At 41.0% G+C, this 23,744-nt stretch overlaps 1 protein-coding gene across 2 annotated transcripts in view; it reads left to right on the top strand.

Annotated features, from left to right (window-relative positions):
• Positions 1 to 23,744, top strand: part of LOC117804666 (chemokine-like protein TAFA-5) — a 197,793-nt gene that overhangs the window by 57,577 nt on the left and 116,472 nt on the right. Inside the window, exon 1 of one of the 2 annotated variants that reach the window (XM_034672965.1) lies at positions 8,300 to 8,885. The exons of the other annotated variant lie outside the window; for it this stretch is intronic. Within the exon in view, the coding sequence (XP_034528856.1) occupies positions 8,795 to 8,885 (91 nt within the window). The 5' untranslated portion in view covers positions 8,300 to 8,794. Of the gene's footprint in view, positions 1 to 8,299; positions 8,886 to 23,744 lie in introns of those variants that run through there. 2 annotated transcript variants of the gene reach the window in all.

The following is a 23,744-nucleotide window of genomic DNA, read 5'->3' on the forward strand; positions in this document are numbered from 1 at the left end:
GCTTCCAGTGGGTGTCGGATGATTGACAGTACACAAAAGAGAACACAATGCATGGCACATTAAGCACAAGTAATTACTGATTAAACACAAAGTTTTTCAAAGACAAATTGGGGCTTTGTGCTCTGCTGAATAAAGATTGATCAATGGAAACCCCAGGTAGATGTGTGCACAATTGGCCGGTATGATATAAAAGAGAACAAAAACCCCAAATTGTTGTCAGAAAACTCACGATCGTACTATTATGAAAACTTTTAAAGAGAAACTTTCAAAGCAGCCGTAGTTCATAAGTTTATTATCACAATAGATTAAGTTACTGAGTTTTGTGCGCAAGGGTTTGCTAAACCTGTAGTCCACAGCTCTGTGGAGTGCTTTGGGGTATTTTAGTTTGTTGTCTTTGTTTTCCAATAATTTGGTTTGCTGTTTTGTTCAGGCTGACCTCTCTAACAGCCTCAGCTGTTTTGAGTAAAGATAAAAAGCACTAAAGATACTATGCACAGTATGCTTAGGGAAAACAGGGTGGAGCTTGACACACTGCAATCTGTTGATTGAGAGAGGAGGAGGAAGTAGAGATCATACTGGATTATATCTCTCCCAATCTAATGTCCTCGGTCAATTTGATCCAGGGCATATTCAATTATCCCAAAGTGTCAGAACTGCGAAAAATCACAATACACATTTTTTTAAATCAAATTTTTAACTCCTTATCTAACCATTTAAATCAAGATTTAGTCCATTGGTGTTCTTTAATCCTCACAGATCATGGCTCAATGAGGATAACTCGCTCGTTTTACATTACACTTCATGTTAAAACTTTTTTTAATGTAGATTGGAAAGCCCTAAATATAAATACAATAGTTTTACATGACATAGATTTTTCTTTATTTTATTTAAAAAAACATTTTTTTTTCTTTATGAAGTGATGTTGATAAATTAACACAACACCTCTTCTGTCACATGTTTCCCAGATTTTTATGCTGCATTTAGCTGGTTTGGAAGGCATATATTGCCTAAAATAGACTTATGAAGGGGTTAATTTGACCCACAACATAACAGGAGGGTTAAAAAACAGCGCTTAAAACAGACAACAGCTGAATAGAGCACAGAGATGGATGCGAAAGGAGATTGCACATGAAGAAAATTTTTCTGCAATCTGATGTTATTTTATTATTAACATAGCTTACCTGCAGCCAACGTATTTCATGACAACTTTTTTGGACAATAAAAGTCAACAGTAGGCTTGAATAAAGAGCTGTTACAGTAACTTCTCTTACAAAATAACTGCCCTGAACACAAATGCAAAATAAAAGCATTTCAGGGAAAACAAGGGGCAACTTTCCACAGAAAAATACAGATCGAGCTTTTGCTTTGAAAAGCATTCCATGAGTGCTTTCGTACTATATTTTTCATGCTTTTGATCAGAATCAGAATCAGAATCAGAATCAGCTTTATTCACCAATAAAATATAAAATAAAAATATAATAACAATAACCTTAGCTATAAATACAAAGTAACAACAAATAGGCTTGACTAATATGTACAGGCTAAAATAATATGATAAAGTGCAGTGGTGAGTTGCAGAGGTAGTTTTTACATTATAAAAATAGTAGTTAAATAGTACAAAAAATAGAAATATGGAATTCTGCTTTGAGAATTGTTGCATTGTATATCTACATGTATATTTACAGAGAGTATTTATCCAACAGGTGTGACACTGTTATGGTTTAGTGTTCATCAGAGTGACAGCCTGGGGGAAGAAACTGTTCTTATGGCGGGTTGTTTTGGCGCACAGTGATCTGTAGCGCCTGCCGGAGGGGAGGAGTTTAAAGAATTTGTGTCCAGGGTGTGAGGGGTCAGCGGTGATGCTACCTGCCCGTTTCCTGGCCCGGGACCGGTACAAGTCCTGGATGGGGGGCAGGTCGACACCGATGATTTTTTCTGCAGTTCTTATAGTCCGCTGCAGTCTGTGTTTTGATGTAAATATAACCCATACAAAGCCATTATAGAACTCAATATATTATTTTTCTGTACATTTTGGCTGAAATTCACACATGGCTTGCAGGAATAGATAGCCATCTTTCTATTCTCTTGATTTTTCGGCACGAGACACACACGAGGCTCGCCGCTCACACTGGCAGAATGAATGATCTGAACTTTTAACATGCGCACCAAAATGAAAATCAAGCCATTCCAGATCCATCACGCAGCCAACTTGCTTCCTGTGTGAAGTGCCCAAGGTTCAGTTGGCTGTGGAAACAGAAGCAGGATCAGGGATTACCAAAACAAACTGTACCAAACTGTACTGAACCAAACCGCACCACTTAATGGAAACGCACCACAAGTAAGTGCTTTCAAAATTTAAAATAAAAGGAGAGGAGACATTTTCTGAAACACAATGGAAACACACACACACACACACACACACACACACACACACACACACACACACACACACACACACACACACACACACACTTTATGGAAGCCATATTTGGGCTGCAGCAGCTGCATCTCCTGATACATTTTGTCTATATAGGCAGGAGATTAACCCCTTAGTGATCAAAATCAAAGCCCCTTTCATTTAAACCCATTTCTTTAGGTTTAATGAAGAAGTCAAATTTGAATACCAAGATACTATCTTTTTTGGATCATATAAGATAAGTTTAGATAAGATAGTCCTTTCTTCGTCCCACAACGGGGAAATTTAAATGTCACAGCAGCAAAGTAGACCGTGCAAAAAGAGTATAAAGCAAACAAGAGCCTATAAAATATCAATTATTAAAAAGTTATTAGCAATTAAAATTAAAATTAAAGAGGTAAAATTAAGCATCTTACAACATATATATATACAGGGTTCCCACACGTCCTGGAAAACCTGGAAAACTTGAAAAACAGTTGACCAGTTTTCCAGTACTGGAAAACACCTGGGAAATGGGAGAAAAAGTAAAAAGTCCTGGAAAATCACAGATTGTCCTGGAAAATTATTCCAACATGACTGCGTGCGACCTGACAAGGTTAAAAAAAACACATTCCCATTCAAGATTTGTGGCCATTTTTGACATTCAGTTCTACTTAGGTCATTTATGCACTGATCCTCTGATTATTATTATTGTTTATTTATCTCAGTAAGGCAGCTTCCAGATTCCTTTGCAGGCTCTTTTGTTTTTTACTTAGCTAATTTTATATTTTTTGAGAAAAGAGAAAGATGAGATGAGAGTAGGCCATCATTGTTACTTGGTTGCACTAATAAAGTGAAGTGCTGTACATCTGTGGTTGCATTGTTCTGTAATTAATTTGCCATCATTTTTAAGCATGTAAGAGATGATTTCATGGACAGCCATAGACTGCATGGCTCTTTCAATGTAGACTTCCACTGAGAGGAACATATCAGACTATTTAGGAACTAAATTAGGAACTCATTTTAGACTGTCATACCAGCTTGATCATCACTGAAAATGTCCTGGAAAATGATCTCTGGAAAAGAGTGGGAACCCTGATATACCCTGATATATATATATATGGCCATGTTTTAATTTTGTTCATCATTTTACAAACAAGAGAAGAAATAGTTCATCAAACACTTTGTAAAAGTTTCAGACTGTTTTTATTGCATTCCGATTTTTTCACATAAAAGGTAGGCTGGAGAAAAATTAAAACAACGTATTAGACATACATGTAAATAAGTTGTAATTCAGTCAGCGGGCTTTGCCTTTCTCCAGTTTGTGTAAATAACCTTCTCACTGCGTGTTTTAGTGTCTGTATATTTGTCAGCCAGACAGGTCAGTACAAAATGGCGAGGAAAAGAAAAACATCCGATCATTTCTCAGTGCACAGAAACGCCAAGTACATAGAAGGACCCCCTAGTATCATGGGCAGTTTGATCAAATCTTTATAAAATCTTAAAGACTGCAGCAGGGCACAGCGATATAGGGACACTTAGACAGCTGCAGCTCAGGTTAGTCTGATGAGCATCTGTCGGTGTGATGAAATAAATCGTCCCCTCCTTAAAGAAAGTAGTCTTGCTTTTATGTTTCCATTTTGGATACTTATTAGGATGGAAAACACATCATTTTGATCCCCTTAAGTTATCTACCTTTCAATTATTCAGTTTGATGTATAAGTAGAAATCCCCTGTATACATTTAATACCAGTTGGTTGCACTTTTATTGCTAAGCAGTACTTCAAAAGGCAGCTTTGGTGTCCCCTCTTAGGAATTGCGGTTTGTTGTTTTGAAGTAAGTAGTGTCTGTGTGCCTGTATGCATACATTTAAATCTTTATGTACATGTGCATAAATGCATACATATAACATTAATACATTATATGTTATGTCATATTATTTTGATGGTAATACATGAAAAATATCATGTTTAATAAAATTAAGATACGTGATGCTCACAACAGTAACGCACACAGCCCTGTCAGATATGTTGCACTATCAAGTCCTGCTGTGGAGCTCAGATTCTTCTTTAAGTAATTATGTATTACAAAATGTTTATTCAATTATCTGTCTATTCACTTCAGAGGACTTTATTTAGAGTTGTTCTCACCCCAGAGGCCCAGAGGAGCCATTACTTTATGACAGACAAGCCAGAGTGTGTTTATCTGCCCAAACAATAATGGCTCCACCTGTCAGAAGACAAAGTGGGTCACAAGGGGAACCATATTGGAGGCTGCCACCTCAACTCTTATCTCTGATTAAAATGTAAGAATGTTTGCGTTGGACACCCTGCTGGACAAGAGCCGTATGTTCTTGCTTTTCCCTCTGATGAAGCTCTCCTTCAAATTTATTGGCCATGGGAAATAATGGGAAACACAGCGAATGTAGAAGTTTTAGGCCATTACTCATGGCTTTTATTGGCATGGGCCCTGTCTGGCACTCTGCCAGTGACCTGCACAGAGGACAAAGCAAGTAACGCCTCTCCTGGCTCCTGGCAGGGGAAAGCAGCAGTAAGGGGGGTGGCGGTGTATAGGAGGAGAAAGCAGAAGAGGAGTGTTGGTGGGTGGTGTGAGGAAAGAGGGAAAGGAAATGGTTTAATAATTTAGAGAGAGTAAAAAATAATTCAAGTGTGCGCCAAATTTTTTCTCTCAACATTTTTGGCTTTCTCTTTTTGTGATAAAAAAAATGTTGACAAAAAGTAAACATCTAGAAGGCATTTTTAAAACAGAATCTAGACAGTAAAGTTGGTCCCTTAGGGAGCAGCACAAAATAAGCCTCTGTGTGTTCTGTGGTAGAGCTAAAGAGAAAGGCAGGGTTTAAAACAATGACCAACAGAATGATAATGACCATGTGATATTTTGTTCTGCTGTTGACTCTTTAGCCCAGGAATTGTATTACAGTGCCTGAAACATTTCTATCATTTGTGCTTCATAGCAGCAGCAGTTACTTTTTTACATGTTGTGTTTTATTACATAAAAAAGCAAAAAAAAAATCCCAATGCAGTAACATACTGCTGATGTAAACAGAAGTATAATGTCTGTTAATGCTTTAAAGGAGCTGTTATAGTGTTTTATTTATATATAGAACTAGTGGTGTCATCATTATGGAATGTTCTGCAAAATGCATTTCAGAGTGTGCCCCCATTAAAGGGACTGAATACTCAAGTAAACATCAGCTTTAGCTGCTTTTCAAAACCACATTAGTTTAGGGCGCAGACTTGGCCTAAAGGTTAAGTTGTGCATGCATGTAGTGGGTGGCCTGGGTTCAAATCCAGCCTCTTTCCTGCATGTTGTTCCCCCACTCTCTCCCAGTTTCCTGCACCGTCCACTGTCCTCTCCTCTATAAAAATAGAGGTGTAGAAAACCCCAAAAAAATAACTTAAAAAACAACAACAAGACATAAGGTTAAATGGCTTATAGGCCCTTTCAAATGACTATACTTATATGTTTGAATTTATAGTTTATCCGTGTTCCTTTATCCATTGCTGAAAATGGTGGCACTTGACCTGTAATGTGAAAACATAGTGAAAATAATTCTGGCAACAAACGATGCTCAGCTTTGGGAGCTTTTATTGTGAAAGTTTAGTGATAATAAAAGCTGTGGCCTAAAGCCTAATTATAATTATTAATTGAGCTTCACCTTTTAAGTCCCTTATAGTCCAAACAAAGATATACCTTGAAGTGACGTTAAAAACATGTACTGTTGGCACTTTGGGACTACTTTACAGGCCCGATTTTATCAAATAGGAAGTTAGGTTTAAACGTTATAGGTGGCAACCTTATGAATAATTGTAATTGGCGCCTCTGGCATTAAAAATCCAGTACACACATGCACAAAGTATGCACATTTCCAGTGAGTACAGAGTGGTTGAGGCAGCGTATGATTATATCACACAAGAACAAAAAAAGTCTCTAGTATACAAACCCACCCCAAATCCTTGTAGAGGTCACGACTCTGTTAATTGCTTTTCCAGGCAGTAGATGGATGGATCACAGCGATCAAGAGGAGGCTATGAGCTGTCAGGAGAGGGAAAAAAAAAAGGCCCTCCACAACGCATACACACACACGCAAGCAAACGGGAGATAAACACACACACATAGTGACATACAAACAGAGGCATAGACATTCACAGCGTGCACGCAAAACACACAGTCTGGCATGCGCGCTTACCAGCAGAGACTGTTATCAGCTAATTAGTGCTAGTAGCTGCAGGGGCCAAGCTTATTGACACTGCAATGACAGTTTTCTGGTTTGACTGGCACCGTCAGTCTTCAGAAACATGTCACTGGGATTCAATTATAAATACACAAACACAGGGATGAAAGTCTCAAGTGCTCCGAGGAGGAAATGCTGTGATCACCTCAGTGATAACACGGGTTACAGTGCAAACTGACCAGTCTTTTTTTCTATGACTGACTGAAATAATGAATGAATATTTCAATTTTCATTTCCTTGCTTCTTCCAACATCACGTGAGATTTAAAAAGCGTAAGAATATCTTACAACAGATGCAATAGCTCTGCCAGTGCAGGGGGGGGGGGGGGGGGGGGGGGGGGGGGGGGGGATTACGCTACACATGCTATTGTTTCGCTTTCCAATATTGGTCTCCCTCCAGTCCAATTGCATGTGTTTGCAAGATCCTGACATCCTTTTTGACATCAAACGGAGAGCAGAGCAAATGAGGCTTTTGGAGAAGCTTTTGGAGAATTTGCAACAGCATCAATTCTTTATGTTTATAATATGATGAAATTTTAGGCTACATGTGTAATAGGTTTCAGGGGGGTGTTAAATATTCTTGGAAAATGAGCCTTAGGCTAGGCTACCCAAAGCCAATTGCTTGTTTCAATAACTGGAAGGCTTGGCTAAGAGGTTCAAATTACCTTAGCACAATCTGTACTTCCTTTAAAAAAACCTCTTTATGAGGCACAGGAAATATAACTAAAATTAGCACTTTAAAAAGCAGCCCAGAAAAAGTCTTGGCTCCTTGTTACCTTTATTCTGAAAGATCCTCGTGGTGTAATTTTTATTAGGTAAAACTCTTCATTTGACTTTTTCTATTTGCAGCTTGTTAGGGATGTGAAGATGACCTGCAGTCCTCCTCTGTTCACTTTTATTTATCATGGGAAATGCCCTCTCATAGGCTCTCTGCATGGACTGGCCACCTGTCCAGGGTATGCCCGGCAGCTCGCCCACTGACAGCTGGGATAGGCTCCAGCCTCCAGCAACCCCGATCAGAATAACAGTATAGATAATAGATGCATAGTGCTGTGGAGCCCGAGGACATAATTTGAGGGAGATGTGATGTAACCTGGAAGTGAGCTGGGGCAGGTGATCTTTTTTAGGGAGATGTCACAATTATAAAAACTTGTAGGACACTCATGCCTGAAATTGTTTTCATTTATAAACATTATCTAATGAGGAAAGTCTTTCAACTGCTTTTTTTCTCAGGTTTATTCCAGTCAAATAAAATGCAGCTAGTTTTTCCATCAGCACTGCCTATAGTTGATCAAAATGTTTCAGGTGGTGAGATACAGATGGAGAAAACAGAGATTATCCAGGAGATGCCGAGTTCATGAAACATTCCTCGTGCGTAAATGACAAGAGTTGCTTTGAAGTGAATCAAGAAGGAAAGGGGGGGCCGAACGAGGGTGAAAATATAGTGAAGGAGAGGGAAAGGGAGAGAGTGCAACCGAGAGGGAGAGAGAGAGGGGGGGGGGGGTATGTGAAAGACTCACACACAGAGAGAGGAGAGGTAAAGAGAGAGAGAAAGAGAGAGAGCGAAAGAGAGAGAGAGAGCGGGTGGGGGGCTGCAAGGCGACTTAGTTGGCAGTACTTGCATCTGCCTCTCGAGCAGTGGGAGAGATGTGCGTAACATGCAGCGGAGAGCGGTGATCATCATCTGCGCGCCGCATCGCCGTGGACCGCCGTGCGCACTTGAACACGGAGACACACCGAGGGGCGCAGCCCGCTCTGCCGAACCTGCCGCGAGCGAGACGCCTTCAAAGCAGACTACAGGCTTGTGAAGAGGGAAAAAATTAGAAGGGGGAGACGAAAGGAGTGCGAGGAAGGATGTCAACCCTCGAGACGGTGATCGGGGGTTAATCGCCGTACAGTTTGGAGCCACTCTGGCGCACCAGCAGCAAGGAGGCAAAAGCGCATATTTTTGTTTTCAAAAGGAGTCCCAGCCCCCCTGTATCACATCCAAACCGGACTAACAATTCGGGATTTAGAACGAATAGGATGACTGTTGAACCACAGGGCCAACAGAATATGAGTCAGCGCGTGTCTGTGAGCTGAGGTGGAGTGTCTCTCCCGCTTGCACGACTGTCTCGGTCCGCCACCAAACCTTCCTACGCCAGGATGCAGCTGCTTAGAGTTGCGTGGGCACTGACCGGAGCGGCGATCTGCTGCTTTCTCCTTCTCCTTATTCACTCCCGCCTGCTCAAAGAAGGTAATCACCCCTAACTCCATCAAATAATGCGATACCATATGCTTCACTGTTTGGAAGCCCCATCACCTCAGATGTAGTTAATGTGAAGTTTTCCGCAACAATAAATCCGGATAGTGCCAGGTGCAATCCCGATGAACAATACATGTTTTCATATAGAAAAACAAACAAAAAAAGACAAACAACAAATAATAATTGTATAAATGAAAACAGAATAAACATTAAGCGGGGTGGTTTGCACATGTGGCATTTTTTAGCTCTGAGCCGCAGTTTTCCTCATTAACAAATCATTGACAGGAGATCAATGGATCATTTTCCAACGATCGAAGAAACAAGTTAAAGCTGTCCAGAAAAAACGCGCCATTAATTGTTTGTTTTGAGGACTGATTTCTACAAATAAAACGTTCTCAATAGATGGCACTAGAGTCTCGCTTTAGGGTAACATTGGGGTCAAGCGTCTCTAATGTAGTTCCATTTACCTTTTATTGTGTTTTCTGCCCTGTATATATAATACATTTCAACCCTAGTCATCCTCCACACACCTCACAGTGAGGCTCAGTGCTGGAGCTTATTGTCCACAGTGCTGGAGCTTATTGTCCACAGTGTATCCATGATGGTTGCCATGCTATATGTGGATTAGCTGGTGGACTTGGTGCAGCATTTTGAAGATTATTCATTGAGCTTTATCTGACATTCAGCTTGTGACTTGAAGAGTTTTGGATGTCATTTGTTATCACATCCATCAGAGCTAAACTAATGTGTCAATATGATGCATTATGGCTGGTAAATGATCTTTAACTCCAGCATTATAAATACAAATCTGTCCACAGAGAGGTCCTCACAAAAAAGGTCGAATACACTTACTGCTCAAACTCCTTATGAAAGTCAAATGGTGTAACTCAGGGAATTACTGTACTGTTTGAACCTGGCACAAAAACTCCACTTAATATTCCCTTTCTGCATGTAAACCCGGGGGCGAGCAGAGTCTGTTTGGCACTTACAAACTGCCATGGGTTTCTTTGTGCCGGTTGGCTTGGATTGTACTGCCATCCCCACCATGCCTCCGGCCCTGGGCAAATATTCAGGTCAAGCAGTGGCAAACACTCTCCTCACTGGGGTGAGTCCACGACTGCTGCCGGGTAGGAGAATGTCCACCCATACTGAAAGGAGGAGAGAGGAAAAAACTTGTCTGTCTGCCAAAACAGAAGACAAGGGGAGTTCAGGATTTTGTTCTGGCATGTGTCCCAAAGCCTTGCTTTGGAGTTTTAATTGACTGTGGCATGCTAGCCTTTTCCACAGAGGTCAAAAAGAGGATTTTGTAGCTACCTAACAATGTGAAAAAAGTGCTGCTCATAGCTGTGTTAATGCGAGGGATTGCCATTAGATTCAGGCCATCAGCATTGTCCAGCCTGTTGACTTGCAAGGCAATATTTTTGACCTTCAGCTTAGACGTCTGTGTATATCATGTTGTGCTATACACTGAGGTGTTTTCCCCTAAGCCTGCATTTTCTCCGCTTTCACACTTGACACCGAATAGCTTTTAACTTTTGGGGTAAAGCTGCTGGCTGCTTGGTAAGGAGGAGGAGGAATCTAGGTTTGTATGGTTTAAAAGGTCCCTCCTGAAATCTTCTAGAGAGGGATGGAGCAGGAGAGGTGCACAAAGGAAGGTTGAGAATATGCTCACTTTAAGCTACAAGAATAGCCAAGGTCAAAGCCAGCTGTAAGGGCTAATAATACTAACTGATAATATGAATTCAAAGGACTGCATTAGTGAAAGTCTTTTGGGGATGAGGGTAATGAAAGGCAGGCACAAGGGGCCTTAAAAAAGAAGAGACCTCTTTTAATCTTGTCTTACATATTTCTTCATAGGAACATCAGGCTGTGCAACACAAGCCTCTCCTATGTGAGTTCCACACAGAGAACAAAAGGAAGTGGAACGGTGTATTTTTAGTCTCCTCTCTGTGATGCCACGGATTGATCATCTGATCTGTTTACATGTGTGTGTTTGCTGTTGTGTATGCGGGTGGTATGTTATCCATAGGTTGGCTGCTAAAGTGGAAGTGCTAGAAATATGTAACGGATGGCAGATTCGGAAATGGGAATGCTACCAACTAAACAAAACATCATACCTCTGCCAGTCATTCAGATAGCCCAACACACAATGTGTACATTCATTGTGTCATAATCTGACATGGGATCTTGTGCAATGAGGAACACAGATGCAGAGAGGATGGATGGAGATGGAAAAATGTATTAAAACATCATGCATAGGGAATGTGAAGACATTTTTCGACATAAATTTCTCACACTGTCCACTTCAATAATTCAGGCAATGGAGCAAATCCCATTTTGCTGTTCATTGGCCAAGATATTTGTCACATGGCAATAGAGAGTCTGACAGGTTCATGGATCAGTTCCTGGTGTGTGAATTCATTGGGGAATCCTGGGTAATCTTACTTTCTTTTTTCTGCTCACCCTTTTTTCCCCCTTGTTATGAATATGAAAAAAAAGGACTCACTCAGATACAGTAACTCATTAGCATATTTGAAGGCCTAAAGCAGTGGAGACAATTTCAGAATGAGCCGTAGAGCCATATCCATAAAGCTGTTATCTTTACATACCTTAGAATGAACAACTTTAAAGCTCTGGAATAGACTTTTTCCAGTGAGGAAACCCCTTGGTAGTGTCAAGATGCAATTTGATTCGCAATATATTTCAACTAACGCAGCCCTCCACCATGTAGTGTTGTGAAAATACCCACTATTAAAACGTCCTCCAAACTCCTCTTAGGCTGTGTTTTGCTAGTTTGACATCCTTGCTGATTCATTCTTCAAAGAGAGGCATATTGCCTAAAATGTCTCTGTGGTGCTGACAACTTGAAGCAGAGTGCTGGTGCGTATTTTCTTTTGATTCATTCATAAATCCTTGTGTCTCCACACCCCAGTGGCCTCTCAGTGTCCTTTACTTCCCCTCATACAGGCCACCACTCTGCTTGACGGCTGGAGTTATCGATTCCCAGGTAAAACCACAGGGTGAGCCGTAATGAGCCACAGCGACAGAGATGTGTGTTTATACACTGTATACCCAGCATCAAGCACCAAAAATCACTTCTCTATTTTTTTTTTTTTTTTGTTATCACAGAGAAGAGAGCTCCTCAGCATTCCTTCTTTAAAACGAGGAAATGAAACAGAATGGTATGCTGTTGTGTGAAGCTCCGCTCCTGAGCAGCCTGGGGAAGATTTGGGTCAAGCAGTGGCAAATGCTTTGTGTCATGCAAGTACATGGCCTGTGAAGGAGGAAGCCCTGTCACATTTGAGGACATGAGTTTGCAGAGGGGGAGGCTTTGCATGTCTGCACTCTGAAGTGGATTCCGTCATTCCATTGAGCTCTTTTCTGCATTTCATGGAAAGAAAGTTGTGCAGCAATACACTCAAACGTCATGTTTTGAAATTCCATCACTCAAGGTTAGGTAACTGCAGTTTAAAGGGCTAGTTCACTCTGCAATGTGTCAAATGTGGCGCCCTTACAGTCCAACTCTATTGCCTAAAAAGCTTCTCGAACTTCTTCTACAATAACAAACTCATGGAAAGTTTGCATTTTCCAACAGTCGTTGGTTTCTGAGATTCTTAAGCTCTGCCTCTCAACTATTGCACACTGAGAGTTTTCAGTGTTTCCATCTTAATGCGTCACTATTTTGTTTTCTTTCTTTTTCTGTAGACTGAAGTCGGACTCCTTGATTTTGTCGCACCATCTGCAAATGTTTCACTTTTGTGTCACAGCCTATGCTTTGTGTCGCACAAGCCGAACGCAGAATGCACCACAGGCGGAGTTGTTAAAAGGCACAATTCTTTGCCAAGTGTCACCTGCGTTTGAAAGATGTAGATTGTTAAATTACAAAGGCAGAGTGAGTGGCGGTAAAAGCTCTGACTTAAATATGACTAGAGATACAGCAGGAGAGGTGTAGTTGTTAAGCATTTCTTCCTCTTTAGGCATCAATTATTCATCTGCAGAAAGGAGGCATTTTGAGGGAGTTTAGCCCTGGAGCACACCTTTAGGCTTAAGTGACTTAAAGATAATATGCATGTATTTAAAGCTGCAGCGTTACTCCTTTGGCATACAGTAGAAAGACCATGTTTTACTTAAAAAATCCACACTGAGGTCGATCTTTTTATTTTTTTTATTTCCAGCAGTTGTAGGTTTAGGTAAGCAGAGCATTCTTCCACATATAATCTGTAGTAAATTGATGCAATTGAGCAAAAATGATCTTTAATGGTCAGTATCAGGTGCAATCCATAAGAGCACTGCGCAATTGGGTAATTGATTCATTACTTAAAGGTTGTGTTAATTAAATCACTTTGATAAATCAATCAGAGTCGCAGCAGAGACCTGTGGTGGTTTTCAAGGTAATCTAAGCCTACTGCAAACAACCCCCTTGTGTGCTATGTCCAGGGGCACTCTCCATGTGTGTGTGCGTGTGTGTGTTTGTGTGTGTGTGAGAAACAGAGAGAGATTTCTCCAATATTTACTCATGGCCCTGTTTTCGACGGTTCCTATTGATTGTGGGACAGTAAAAAAGTGTGCACTATTGCACCCAGTTTTCCTAAAGTCTTATTGATTGGGTTTTGGCAGAGCTGCGGGATAATAAAAAGAGGAAGTGGCTGGAGTCGGACTCAAATGAAAAGCTGGCTGTGATGATCCTCTCTGGGCTCCGTTTTTTTTTTTTTTTACAAGGGGGACCCTTGGCCTTTTGGAAATGGTGATGTCAAGAAAGACATCCGCCTTACACACTTAATTCTCGCCGTTCAACCCATGAAGCGCCGTCTGAAACTCCCCAAGGCCATAGCGACCCGAGCTTAGAGACACAGAATTGAGCAATGTAAAACCTTGAAGCAGCAAAGTCATGTGATGCTACAGCCTGGGGCACATTAATGTAATATAGATGCTGGTGATAAAATGCAGTCAAAATGGCACAGATCAGCAAGCTAGCGTTGATTGCAAGATTGTGCTCTTCTTGGATGTAAGATGAGAGAAATTGCATAAAGGATTGCCTGGTTTTTAATAACTGCAGATGAATCTTTAATTAAAACCTCATGCAGTAGCCAGGGAATGTGTGTTCTGGTCAGGGCATTAGAGCTGCGCTGGATAAATTAGTCATATGAGTGCGTGTACACATACATATACAAGATTGAAGAGTAAAGGAGGAGGAGAGTTTGGCACACAGGTGCTGAGGAGTTAGACAAGAAGAAGGAGGGCTGGTAGTTTGAGAGGTTAGAGACTAGCTAGACCATTTGTCTTTGGGCTTGTCAGCCGGTGGGAGAAAGATCCCCTCAGATCAGCGTTTTCCTCCTCAGGAGGGCGGATTCCACTGGGCCCAATCTTGCAGCACTTGCAATATGTCCATCATGACCGTTTCTCAAAGAGAATGTCGTCCCTCCCCTTGGATGATCCAACCCTCACAGTGTATTAATCAACATAAACAAGTTAAAAGAGTGCTGATTTCAGGAAACTGAGCCAGACCTTCTGTCCATTATATTCATAAGCCAGCCCTCCAGACTATTGATTCTGTGACCACCAGGGTGCTAGAGTGTGATACATCCACCAGTTCTTGGGGAAATGATGGGTGAGAAGTGTGCTTACCCTTCCGCGGTTTCAATTTGTGCTTTCCTGCTGTGTCAAAGGTAGAGATGAGGTCATCCTTCTCTGCGATCAATCGCTGTGTCTCTGTTCATCTAGTTGATCAATAGGTACTTAAGAAGTTTGATCTCCTTTGTGCGTGAGATCACAGTCATTTGAATGGATTTAGACACAAGGTTTTTCTGTCCTCACAAAGGCTTGGCCCTGGGGGCCATTGTGACACAAATATGGTGTCTGTGATAACAGGCTTGGTCATGCTTTATGGATCCAGTGCGTTTCCAAGCATTTTTTCCATTTCCATTTGACAGGAATATAGGTTTAATCCTGCATTAGGTTAGCTATAGTGCATTAGCGGTTTGTGTCAAAGAGGGCAGAATATTACTGATTCTATGCTGCTCCACTGAAACAAATTGTGTGTTACTCTTTAGAAATCTAATGGAGGCTTTATCGATTTGAACAAGGCCAGCCACTTGCTTTGTCTCGGCTGTCAGATTGTGTCTAAAGCAATTTCATAAAGATCATTATTTTCTTTCTCGGGATGTCTTGCAGCTAAACAAGATCCTCCTTCGTTCGTTCCCTGTCTTTTGTACCGCTTACGGCGGCAGCTCTTATGGTCCAATTGAAAATGAATTAGAATAGAATGACACATAATGAAAATCTCGAAGAAACATTGGCACGTCACATCCTTTTAGCTTGTCGCGCCCTTGAATAGATTGCTTGTGGGGTTCAATTCCTAATCTGGATGTAACGCAGCGAGAGAAAATGGGTTTAGCACACTGTAAAGGACAAGCCATAACATTATGGGTCATAACAAGCGGTGCCACTCAGTTATCCTCCTAATGCCATTAAAGCGCGTGGAGGGCAAGGTGCTGACATGGGTGTTAGTCATGCAACAAAGCGAGATAACTCAACGCGTTTGCTGCACTTCTAGTGATCATCATTGACATGGCTGGCAAGACTTGGCAAGCTTTGCAGTTATGAATTAAAATGCAACAGGTTTCTTGAATAACATTATTCAAATGATTGTTTTATCTTGTTGACTCGTTGTTTTATGAAGTTGTGAAGTGTTCAGAATGAAAACTGTAATCCATGAAACTCAAATCACAGGAGAGGAACTCTCATTGTTTTAATTTTAGTCTGTGTACATGAACATCTGTCAATCAAAATACAGCAAGTTCAGAGGCAATGTGTAAGGTAGCTCTGTTAGGCTTCAATGCATGTTCTTAAATTGTCACATGCCTTTTGGATTATCTCAGAATCCAGTGGCAGGGTTTGTTAATCTGCTGAGTTTATATAGAACTCAACTGCTTATATCAGATTATTATCTGGCCTTTTTAGATACTTGATTCTGATTGGCTGAATACCCCATAACAACAGGGACAACCTGCTCAAAACAAATCTGCAGAAAGATGAACAGAACGGAACAGAATGGAACAGATCAATGGAGAATAGAACGGAATGGAAAAGATCAATTTGAGAATATAACGGAATGGAACAGATCAAATGAGAATAGAACAGAATGGAACAGATTAATAAAGAATAGAACAGAAGGGAACAGATGAAATGAGAATAGAATAGAATGGAATAGATCAAATGAGAATAGAACAGAATGGAACAGATTAAAGGAGATTAGAACAGAATGGAACAGATAAATGAGATTAATACGGAATGGAACAGATCAAAGGAGAATAGAACAGAATGGAACAGATCAAATGAGAATAGAACAGAATGGAACAGATCAAATGAGAATAGAACAGAATGGAATAGATCAATGGAGACTAGAATGGAATGAAACAGATAAATGAGATTAATACGGAATGGAACAGATCAATGGAGAATAGAACAGAAGGGAACAGATCGAATGAGAATAGAATAGAATGGAACAGATTGAAGGAGATTAGAACAGAATGGAACAGATCAAATGAGAATAGAATAGAATGGAACAGATTAAACGAGAATAGAACAGAATGGAACAGATCAAATGAGAATAGAATGGAACAGATCAATGGACATCAGAACAGAATGAAACAGATAAATGAGATTAATATGGAATGGAACAGATCAAAGGATAATAGAATAGAAGGTTTTGTTTGATCAAAGCCAAAGAACTACAGTGATTAGTTCCAGACAGCAACAAAGACACCAGGAATAACCAGGATTAGCCAGAGTTTGGGCCTATCCTGCAGATTTAAGCGTGCTCTCTCACTCTGCAACAGTTAATAGCCCCTTTTTATAGTTACATTGTTGCTACATATAGTTTAATGCTTATGTTTACTGCTATGTCTATACAGCGGCAGGGAGGGGAGGGAGAGAGCAAGAAAGAATAACAGCCGGCGATTCTGCTTCATCATAATCATTACGGTCCATTCCACATGGGGGAGAGAAACTTCATTATTGTACCTGCAGGGACTGTTAAAACCAAACTCATGAATACAAAAAGCTTTCTGTGGTGTGTTGTAGTTTTACAGTGCTGCTGCTAGGGATTTTTTAAAGACACATTCTTAACTTTAAAGTAATACACATAGTGTACACAACGTGGGCACAATCATTTACAAGTTATGCTGGATTCACAGCTGAGGCTGCCGGGTGTGCTAGCTGTCTGTTGGAGCTCAAATAGAAGTATGCATAAAGGAGGAAGGTGGGTCACTACTTTCTGTAACTTAGTGTTTCATCACTGGAGAAGTAATCTATTCTATTTGGTATGCATTGATTTGCAATGACGTGCCCTGACTCTAACACTCATCCTTTCCCTTTCAAAACATTTACTTAGCTCGCCTCTTTTTCCTCACACAGAGTGTATATAATATTATATATTTCAGAGGTTATTATCACCACGACATTCAAAAGTAAGGGCATAAATCAGTCTTACCCTGGATAGCATTCCACCACACAGTGTGAAGCACAAAAATGTGGAAAAAAGTCATATTTTAATAATGATATGTATTCAGCAAATGAAATGTGCCAGGCTTGCACATTTCCCTTTGCTGAACAGACAATAAATTATACCTTGTGCAGTGCCACATAAGCTCAAGGATAATACCACATCCAATGAGTTGAAAAGAAATAAGGCATGTGGGATGCAGGAAACAGAGTGCCCTCGCTTCAATCAAATGGCAGATAGTGGACATGTTGACATGTGGGTCCTGTTGATGTGATTTACCCCCCACATGTATTGTCAGGTGTCTCAAGCATGCAGCACGTACAACGAGGTCGGCATGTAAACACAAAGTCTGGCTCTCTGCAGAGAAAAATGTAGTGGCTGCAACATCTGTGTTCATCAGGTAACATGTATAGGTGAGAAATACAAATGCAGACATATGTAGAGACGCCTGACACGCACGCACGCACACACACACATACACACACACACACACACACACACACACACACACACACACACACACACAGACACACACACACTGCAGTAAATACAAAAGAGCTTGACAGCCTGCATGTGCTATCTCGTGTTTGCTTTACTACATTGCAAAGCAAATTCCTGTAGCTCCAAGTCTAATTTATCAAACAGACTGTGTGAGTGTGTGGCACAGTGTGTGTGTCTCTGTGTGGGTGTGTATGTGAAGTTTCATCATACATTCCGAACACACACTCTTATTCGAGATAGTGAATAAATGCTGCGAGCGAGTGTGGATGTGCGCACACAGGCGCAGAGGCAGCCGTGTATACATATGCATACGCTGCCACAAAGGGTCATTTGCCCACACACACACACACACACACACACACACACACACACACACACACACACAAACACAGATTTGCACACACACACAGAGTGCGGCAGGTTCTTATGGGACTCTGGAGAGGATGAAATATTGCTGCAGAGGCCACACACGCGCACAGTCAACAGCTAAACACACACACACAGGCAGAGCAGCGACACACACATGGAGGGATCGCAAAGATGGAGTTATGATGAACAAAAAAAGAGCATCTGCTTTTTTTCTTCTTCTACATGTCAGCAGCTTGATGACCTGACATGTAACATACATGTATGCAAACACGCACCAAATCTGCAAAACGTTGGCGATATCTGTCAATTAGCTGTTGCCACACATTGACAAGCACAGTGCATTCTGGTTATCATCGCAAGACTTGACACAATCTTTCCCACTCACACACACACACACACACACACACACAATACACAGCCCATCTGACACACAGGCTAAAAGGCAGAACTGACATCATGGAGGCCGAGCAGACGTAGAACCAGTGACATCTCACCCCTAATAGTGTCTGATAGGTAAACAGACCATAGCCACCACCTGCCTTTTGGCCCAGGTGGAACCACTTGAGCAAATTGCCTCCTTAATTGATGGACTTGAACTGGTTGCTGTGTTGTAGATTTTGTGTGTGTGTATGTGTGTGTGTGTGACCGCTAAGGTTTCTACCAGCGCATGTGGCTAGGGGAGCACTAATAGTGGAAAGAGAAATGTGTCAGCAGGTAATGAAATAATTGGCACAAATGCAGGCTCTTGTGTATTACGTATACACACTCAGGGTAACTGTACTTTGTTAATCCCACACACACACTCACATTTTTTCATACATTCTCACTCTTGTGCGCAGTCATACCAAGCGGCAAACTCCGGTCTCAAACGATGAAGCCAATGCGGAAGTGCTATAAACTGCAGTACATCGAGAATCCGCTTGAGGCTGGCTGCAGAAACACCGGAAACTACATAGAAATGAATGGGAAAAAGACGATCTTTGCAGCATTAATAAACATGTTTACAGCCTGGTTCAAAAAACGGCTTGGCCCTATGAAGCTAATCTCTCTAATGGCACACACTGTACGGGGAGTGAATTTTTTTCTAACGTGACGGTTCAGAAGATATTAGGATTACGAGTTTTGCCCAAATAAGGACATGACTGACGTGACTCCCGGTCGGGAACACACAGCCATTGGCTAAGAGGCTCACACTACGTCACACTCTGCCTGGTTGAGTTACGCATTACCAATATGGCTGCTGCCGTCGATTTGCTTCAAAACAGCTCTCAGGAACAGATGGGTGACGTCACGGATACTACGTCCATATTTTATACAGTCTATGAGTCATACACAAACACGCGATTCTAACCGTGAGTGCACATAACAGCGTAGAGTGATGCACTGTTTCCTGAGATAGAGAAAGAGAAGAAAAAGGGACAGAAGGAACAAAAAGTATAAGAGCTGAATCATGACGGAGGGAGGGAGAAGAGAGAGAATGACACACAGAAAGAAAGAGAGAGAGAGAGAGTGTCACAGGTTGTTGCCGATGGGTTGATTCCTGAAATAAATTCTTTTTGGGGGAGGGTTACCATGGCAACTCAGGTAATGGCAGACAGGGATTGGTTGTGCTAGTAACCTACACCAGCACTAAGAGAAAAAGAGGGAGAGAGAGAGAGAGAGAGAGGAAATTATCCAATTTCCGAGTACAGTGTCTAATCCATGGATGATTTGTTTTATCTCACTGTTGAGGATTATCTTCAGCTGTTCTCAGTCAGCGGCATGAAAACTAAGATTATTAATCAAATTTTTGTCATAATAAAAGTTTACAAACTGGATGTGCATATATTAAAGAAGCACTTAAGATGCTAATCAATGTCATGATTTTGAGAGTGACATTGCAGAGGTCATAAGTTTTGCCTATTTGAGGTGCTACTGTGTTAGCTCGATGTCGCAGCATCAGCTCATCGGCCGTCAGATCCTCAGAAAGTCAGAGAGAGACGTGTGACTGTCACAAACTTGAAGCTAGAGGATGTTCACTTTAAAAACAAACACTCATTCGTCTTTGGTAGTAATCTGTGGAAGTGTAGAAATCATTCACCAAAGTAAAAGTTGAAACACTGAATAGGAAAGTACTCTTAGATTGTTCTATCAGAAACTTTGTAGTCAATCAAGGTGTAGCTTGTTTCCTCTAAATTATAGGGAATTGTCTGCACATCCCAAAAAGTACTGTATAATTTATATGATTTTAAGACGTGATTTTATTCTTTGAATTTAAAGCGGTAAAGTTAGAATAAAGTTAAGCCAGCAACATGTATAATGCTGGTGAAATGGTAAAATGTGAGCCTCTGGATTGTTGTCGAGTAAATGTATGAAGTAGGATGAATTGGAGATATTCAAGTACCCAAGTTTTTTTTTGTTTTTTTTCCTTTTTTGACCTTTATAAGACCAAAAAAAAAAAAAAACATGATAAGGGATATAATGAACATGGGGAAAAAAGTATACCAACATATAATGGTAAATGGTTTTTGGTAAGGATGACTGAAAAGAAAGAAAAGAAAATAGAACAAAATAGGAATTCAAAAAAAGGGAAAAATATAAAATCCATGAAGAGTAAAAAGATCCTAATGAAAATAATTACATCAACAATTAGTAATTATAGACACACACATACAAGTACCCATATGTGCAGGTATACATCTGTACATGTGAACAAACAGTATATACCTCAGTATAAGTCAAACAGCCTTTTTTTTAAAAGTTATTTTCTGTCTTTTTTTCTTTATTTGATTGGACAGCTGAAGAGAGACAGGAAATATGGGGAGTAGAGAGTGGGGGAAGACATGCAGGAAATGTTCGACCGGCGACCTCTGCGACGAGGACTGTAGCTTCTGTATGTGGGGCGCTTAAACCGCTAGGCCACCAGCGCCCCAGTCACACAGTCTTTAAAACATGTTCATACTGGTAGATTCAGATAGTGTTATAAGCTGGTAATGCATTAGTCTTATGTGGCATATGCAAATCTAAAACAATCTTTAAAATGTTATTATATTGTAATGATAAATTCCTATAACATTGTATAGTGGTACAAAAAACATTTTTTTTATAATATAGGATAAAGGGATGATACTATGAAGTAGGGCTGAACAGTGATTATGTAATAAAAGTGTTATAGCGGGTTTGACTTTTTGACTCACTTGCATTCCTCAATTTTCAGAAAAAATATATTTGTATGAAAAGAATGGTTTGATTATGAAGAATGTGAAACCATATTTTATAAAACAAAGAATATTCTTTTGTTTTCTTTCTTTATATAAAAATTCTGGCATAAAAAAGCTTCATTATTTGAATTTTCTGCGTCCTGTACTTAATCCCAGTCATCATAATATCCATTGTGTTTAAATTCAATGTTAAGTCTGGGGAAAGTCCAAACTTCTGCGCTGAGTAGAACAAATCTCTGTTCCACTGGTGTCAAAGGTCAAATGCATGAATGATGCATTGCTCCTGCTTCCTGTCTGCATTTGCATCAAATTCTGCCTCATTATTTCAAAACCTGACGAGTAAATGTGTTTTTTTAGTTATTATTTCAGTTTTTTGGTCATTAATCTTCTACAGTTCTTTGCGTGATAAAATATTTAAAAGATTGTCTTAATTAATTCTCAGTCAAGCTGCTGTTTACACTGCGTAAGGACCCAGCAGTTTGAGCTGCTGCGTTTACTCAACATCCTGAAAATAGCTCCATAATGGTGCTGCGCAAGTACATGTGTCTTGTAGTGTAGCCCTCTGGAACTGAGAGGAGACAGAGGAGAGGACACAGTGAGAGAGCGGAGTGTGTGTGTGTGTGTGTGTGTGTGTGTGTGTGTGTGTGTGTGTGTGTGTGTGTGTGTGTGTGTGTGTGTGTGTGTGTGTGTGTGTGTGTGTGTGTGTGTGTCAGAGGAGTGGTAGATGCAGATGTGGGGAAGCTGTGCCAGTGCTAGGCCTCCGCAGGGGTCTGGGTATGGTTGTGTAATGTCTGTGCGAGTTTCCAGGCAGGTGTTCTTCCACGCTTGGCTGTGTACCTGTGTGCCGATATACAGTCGTGTGTCATCCCGGACTCCAATAAATGTGTGCGGTCCTTTTGTGCGTTTGTGTTTGCATGCTGGAGAGCTTCAGAGCCTGCAATACAGGCAGTCAATAATTAGCACAGACAGCAGGGGAAAGACGATGAGAGAAAACAAGAGGGAAAACAAGACTGGAAAAAAATGAGAGAAATAAGAAATAATCCAAGTGGCAAGTAAAGCTGAATCCCCCCCCCCTCTAACACCCACCCACCCATATTTCAGTTACTGTGGAAATCCAGATAAGGATGTTTCCTCTCTTATTCTGCTAACAGGGCTCTGCATTGGCTCCGACAGAGCCTGAATACCAATTACATTGCCCTGGCACCTCCTCCACTGGAGATAGAGACAGAAATAGGGGTTGTGGGAGCAGAGCGGAGTGACCATAGGGGGCAGAGAGAGACAGAGGGGGATGATGAATGCAAGGACGGAGGGGGACGGAGCAGATTCTACATGAAATGACGGCAGATGGGAGTGGACGCAGTGGGAAAAAGAATGGTATAAAGGGGCTGCATGTGTCTTGAGAATAGCAGGAAGGCGACGGGTAAAAAGTGGGAAGAAGTGGGAGCAGTGAACAACTGACACTTAACTCTGTCAACACCCCCTCTATCCACACTTGCTCATTCTCTAGGGTGATCAAGCTAGCACAACAAGGTGCCCCCCCCTTACACTGTCCAAGACTAAATCTTAAAGTGGCGACTGACCATCAGCTGGTGATAATAGCGGAGGTCTGATGATGACTCTGTTGTTGAAGTGGATGAATAATTTAACATTTATGCCGCACCGCAGTGAGTGCATAGTCTCCTTTAAAGCACATTGACTGTCTGTGCTCCAGCTCTGCACCCTGGCTTTATTTCGGATGCATACACATGTGGCGTTACACACACACACACACACACACTCACATATTCATGAATCCTTCCTCTACATACTCGACACACTACCCGTGTTCCTCCTTTTTCCTGCTTCCTCATTTCTTTTTCTCTTCTTATCAAAATGATGTTTCTACAAGAGAAGTGCTGTTTCCCTTGTAGGAGCATGTGTGTTGGGTTGTTGGGATAAGAATACAGGCTCTGATGAAAAGAAAAAAAAAAGAAGTGGATGTGCTCAAGTCCTTGGAGAAGAGCTACAATGAAGAAGGGCTGAACTCTTTAACTCCCAGAGCACTACTTTCCAAGATGTACAATGCCTTCCTCTTCCTCTTCTTCTTCTTTTGCTGCCTTCTCTCAATGGCAGCAGCAGTATTTGTTTTTTTATGTTTTTATTGTAGGACTCAGTCACCAGGCACCTCACCTTTGTGGCTAGCACAAAGGCTCTGTTAGCTTTATAAAGCAGCAACCGTGCAGAGCCATCAACTCCTGTCCCTTCAGTTACGGTGGCTGTTTGTATGAGACACATATG

The sequence above is a fragment of the Notolabrus celidotus genome, chromosome 21, assembly GCF_009762535.1.
Source record: "Notolabrus celidotus isolate fNotCel1 chromosome 21, fNotCel1.pri, whole genome shotgun sequence".
Lineage (NCBI taxonomy): Eukaryota > Metazoa > Chordata > Actinopteri > Labriformes > Labridae > Notolabrus > Notolabrus celidotus.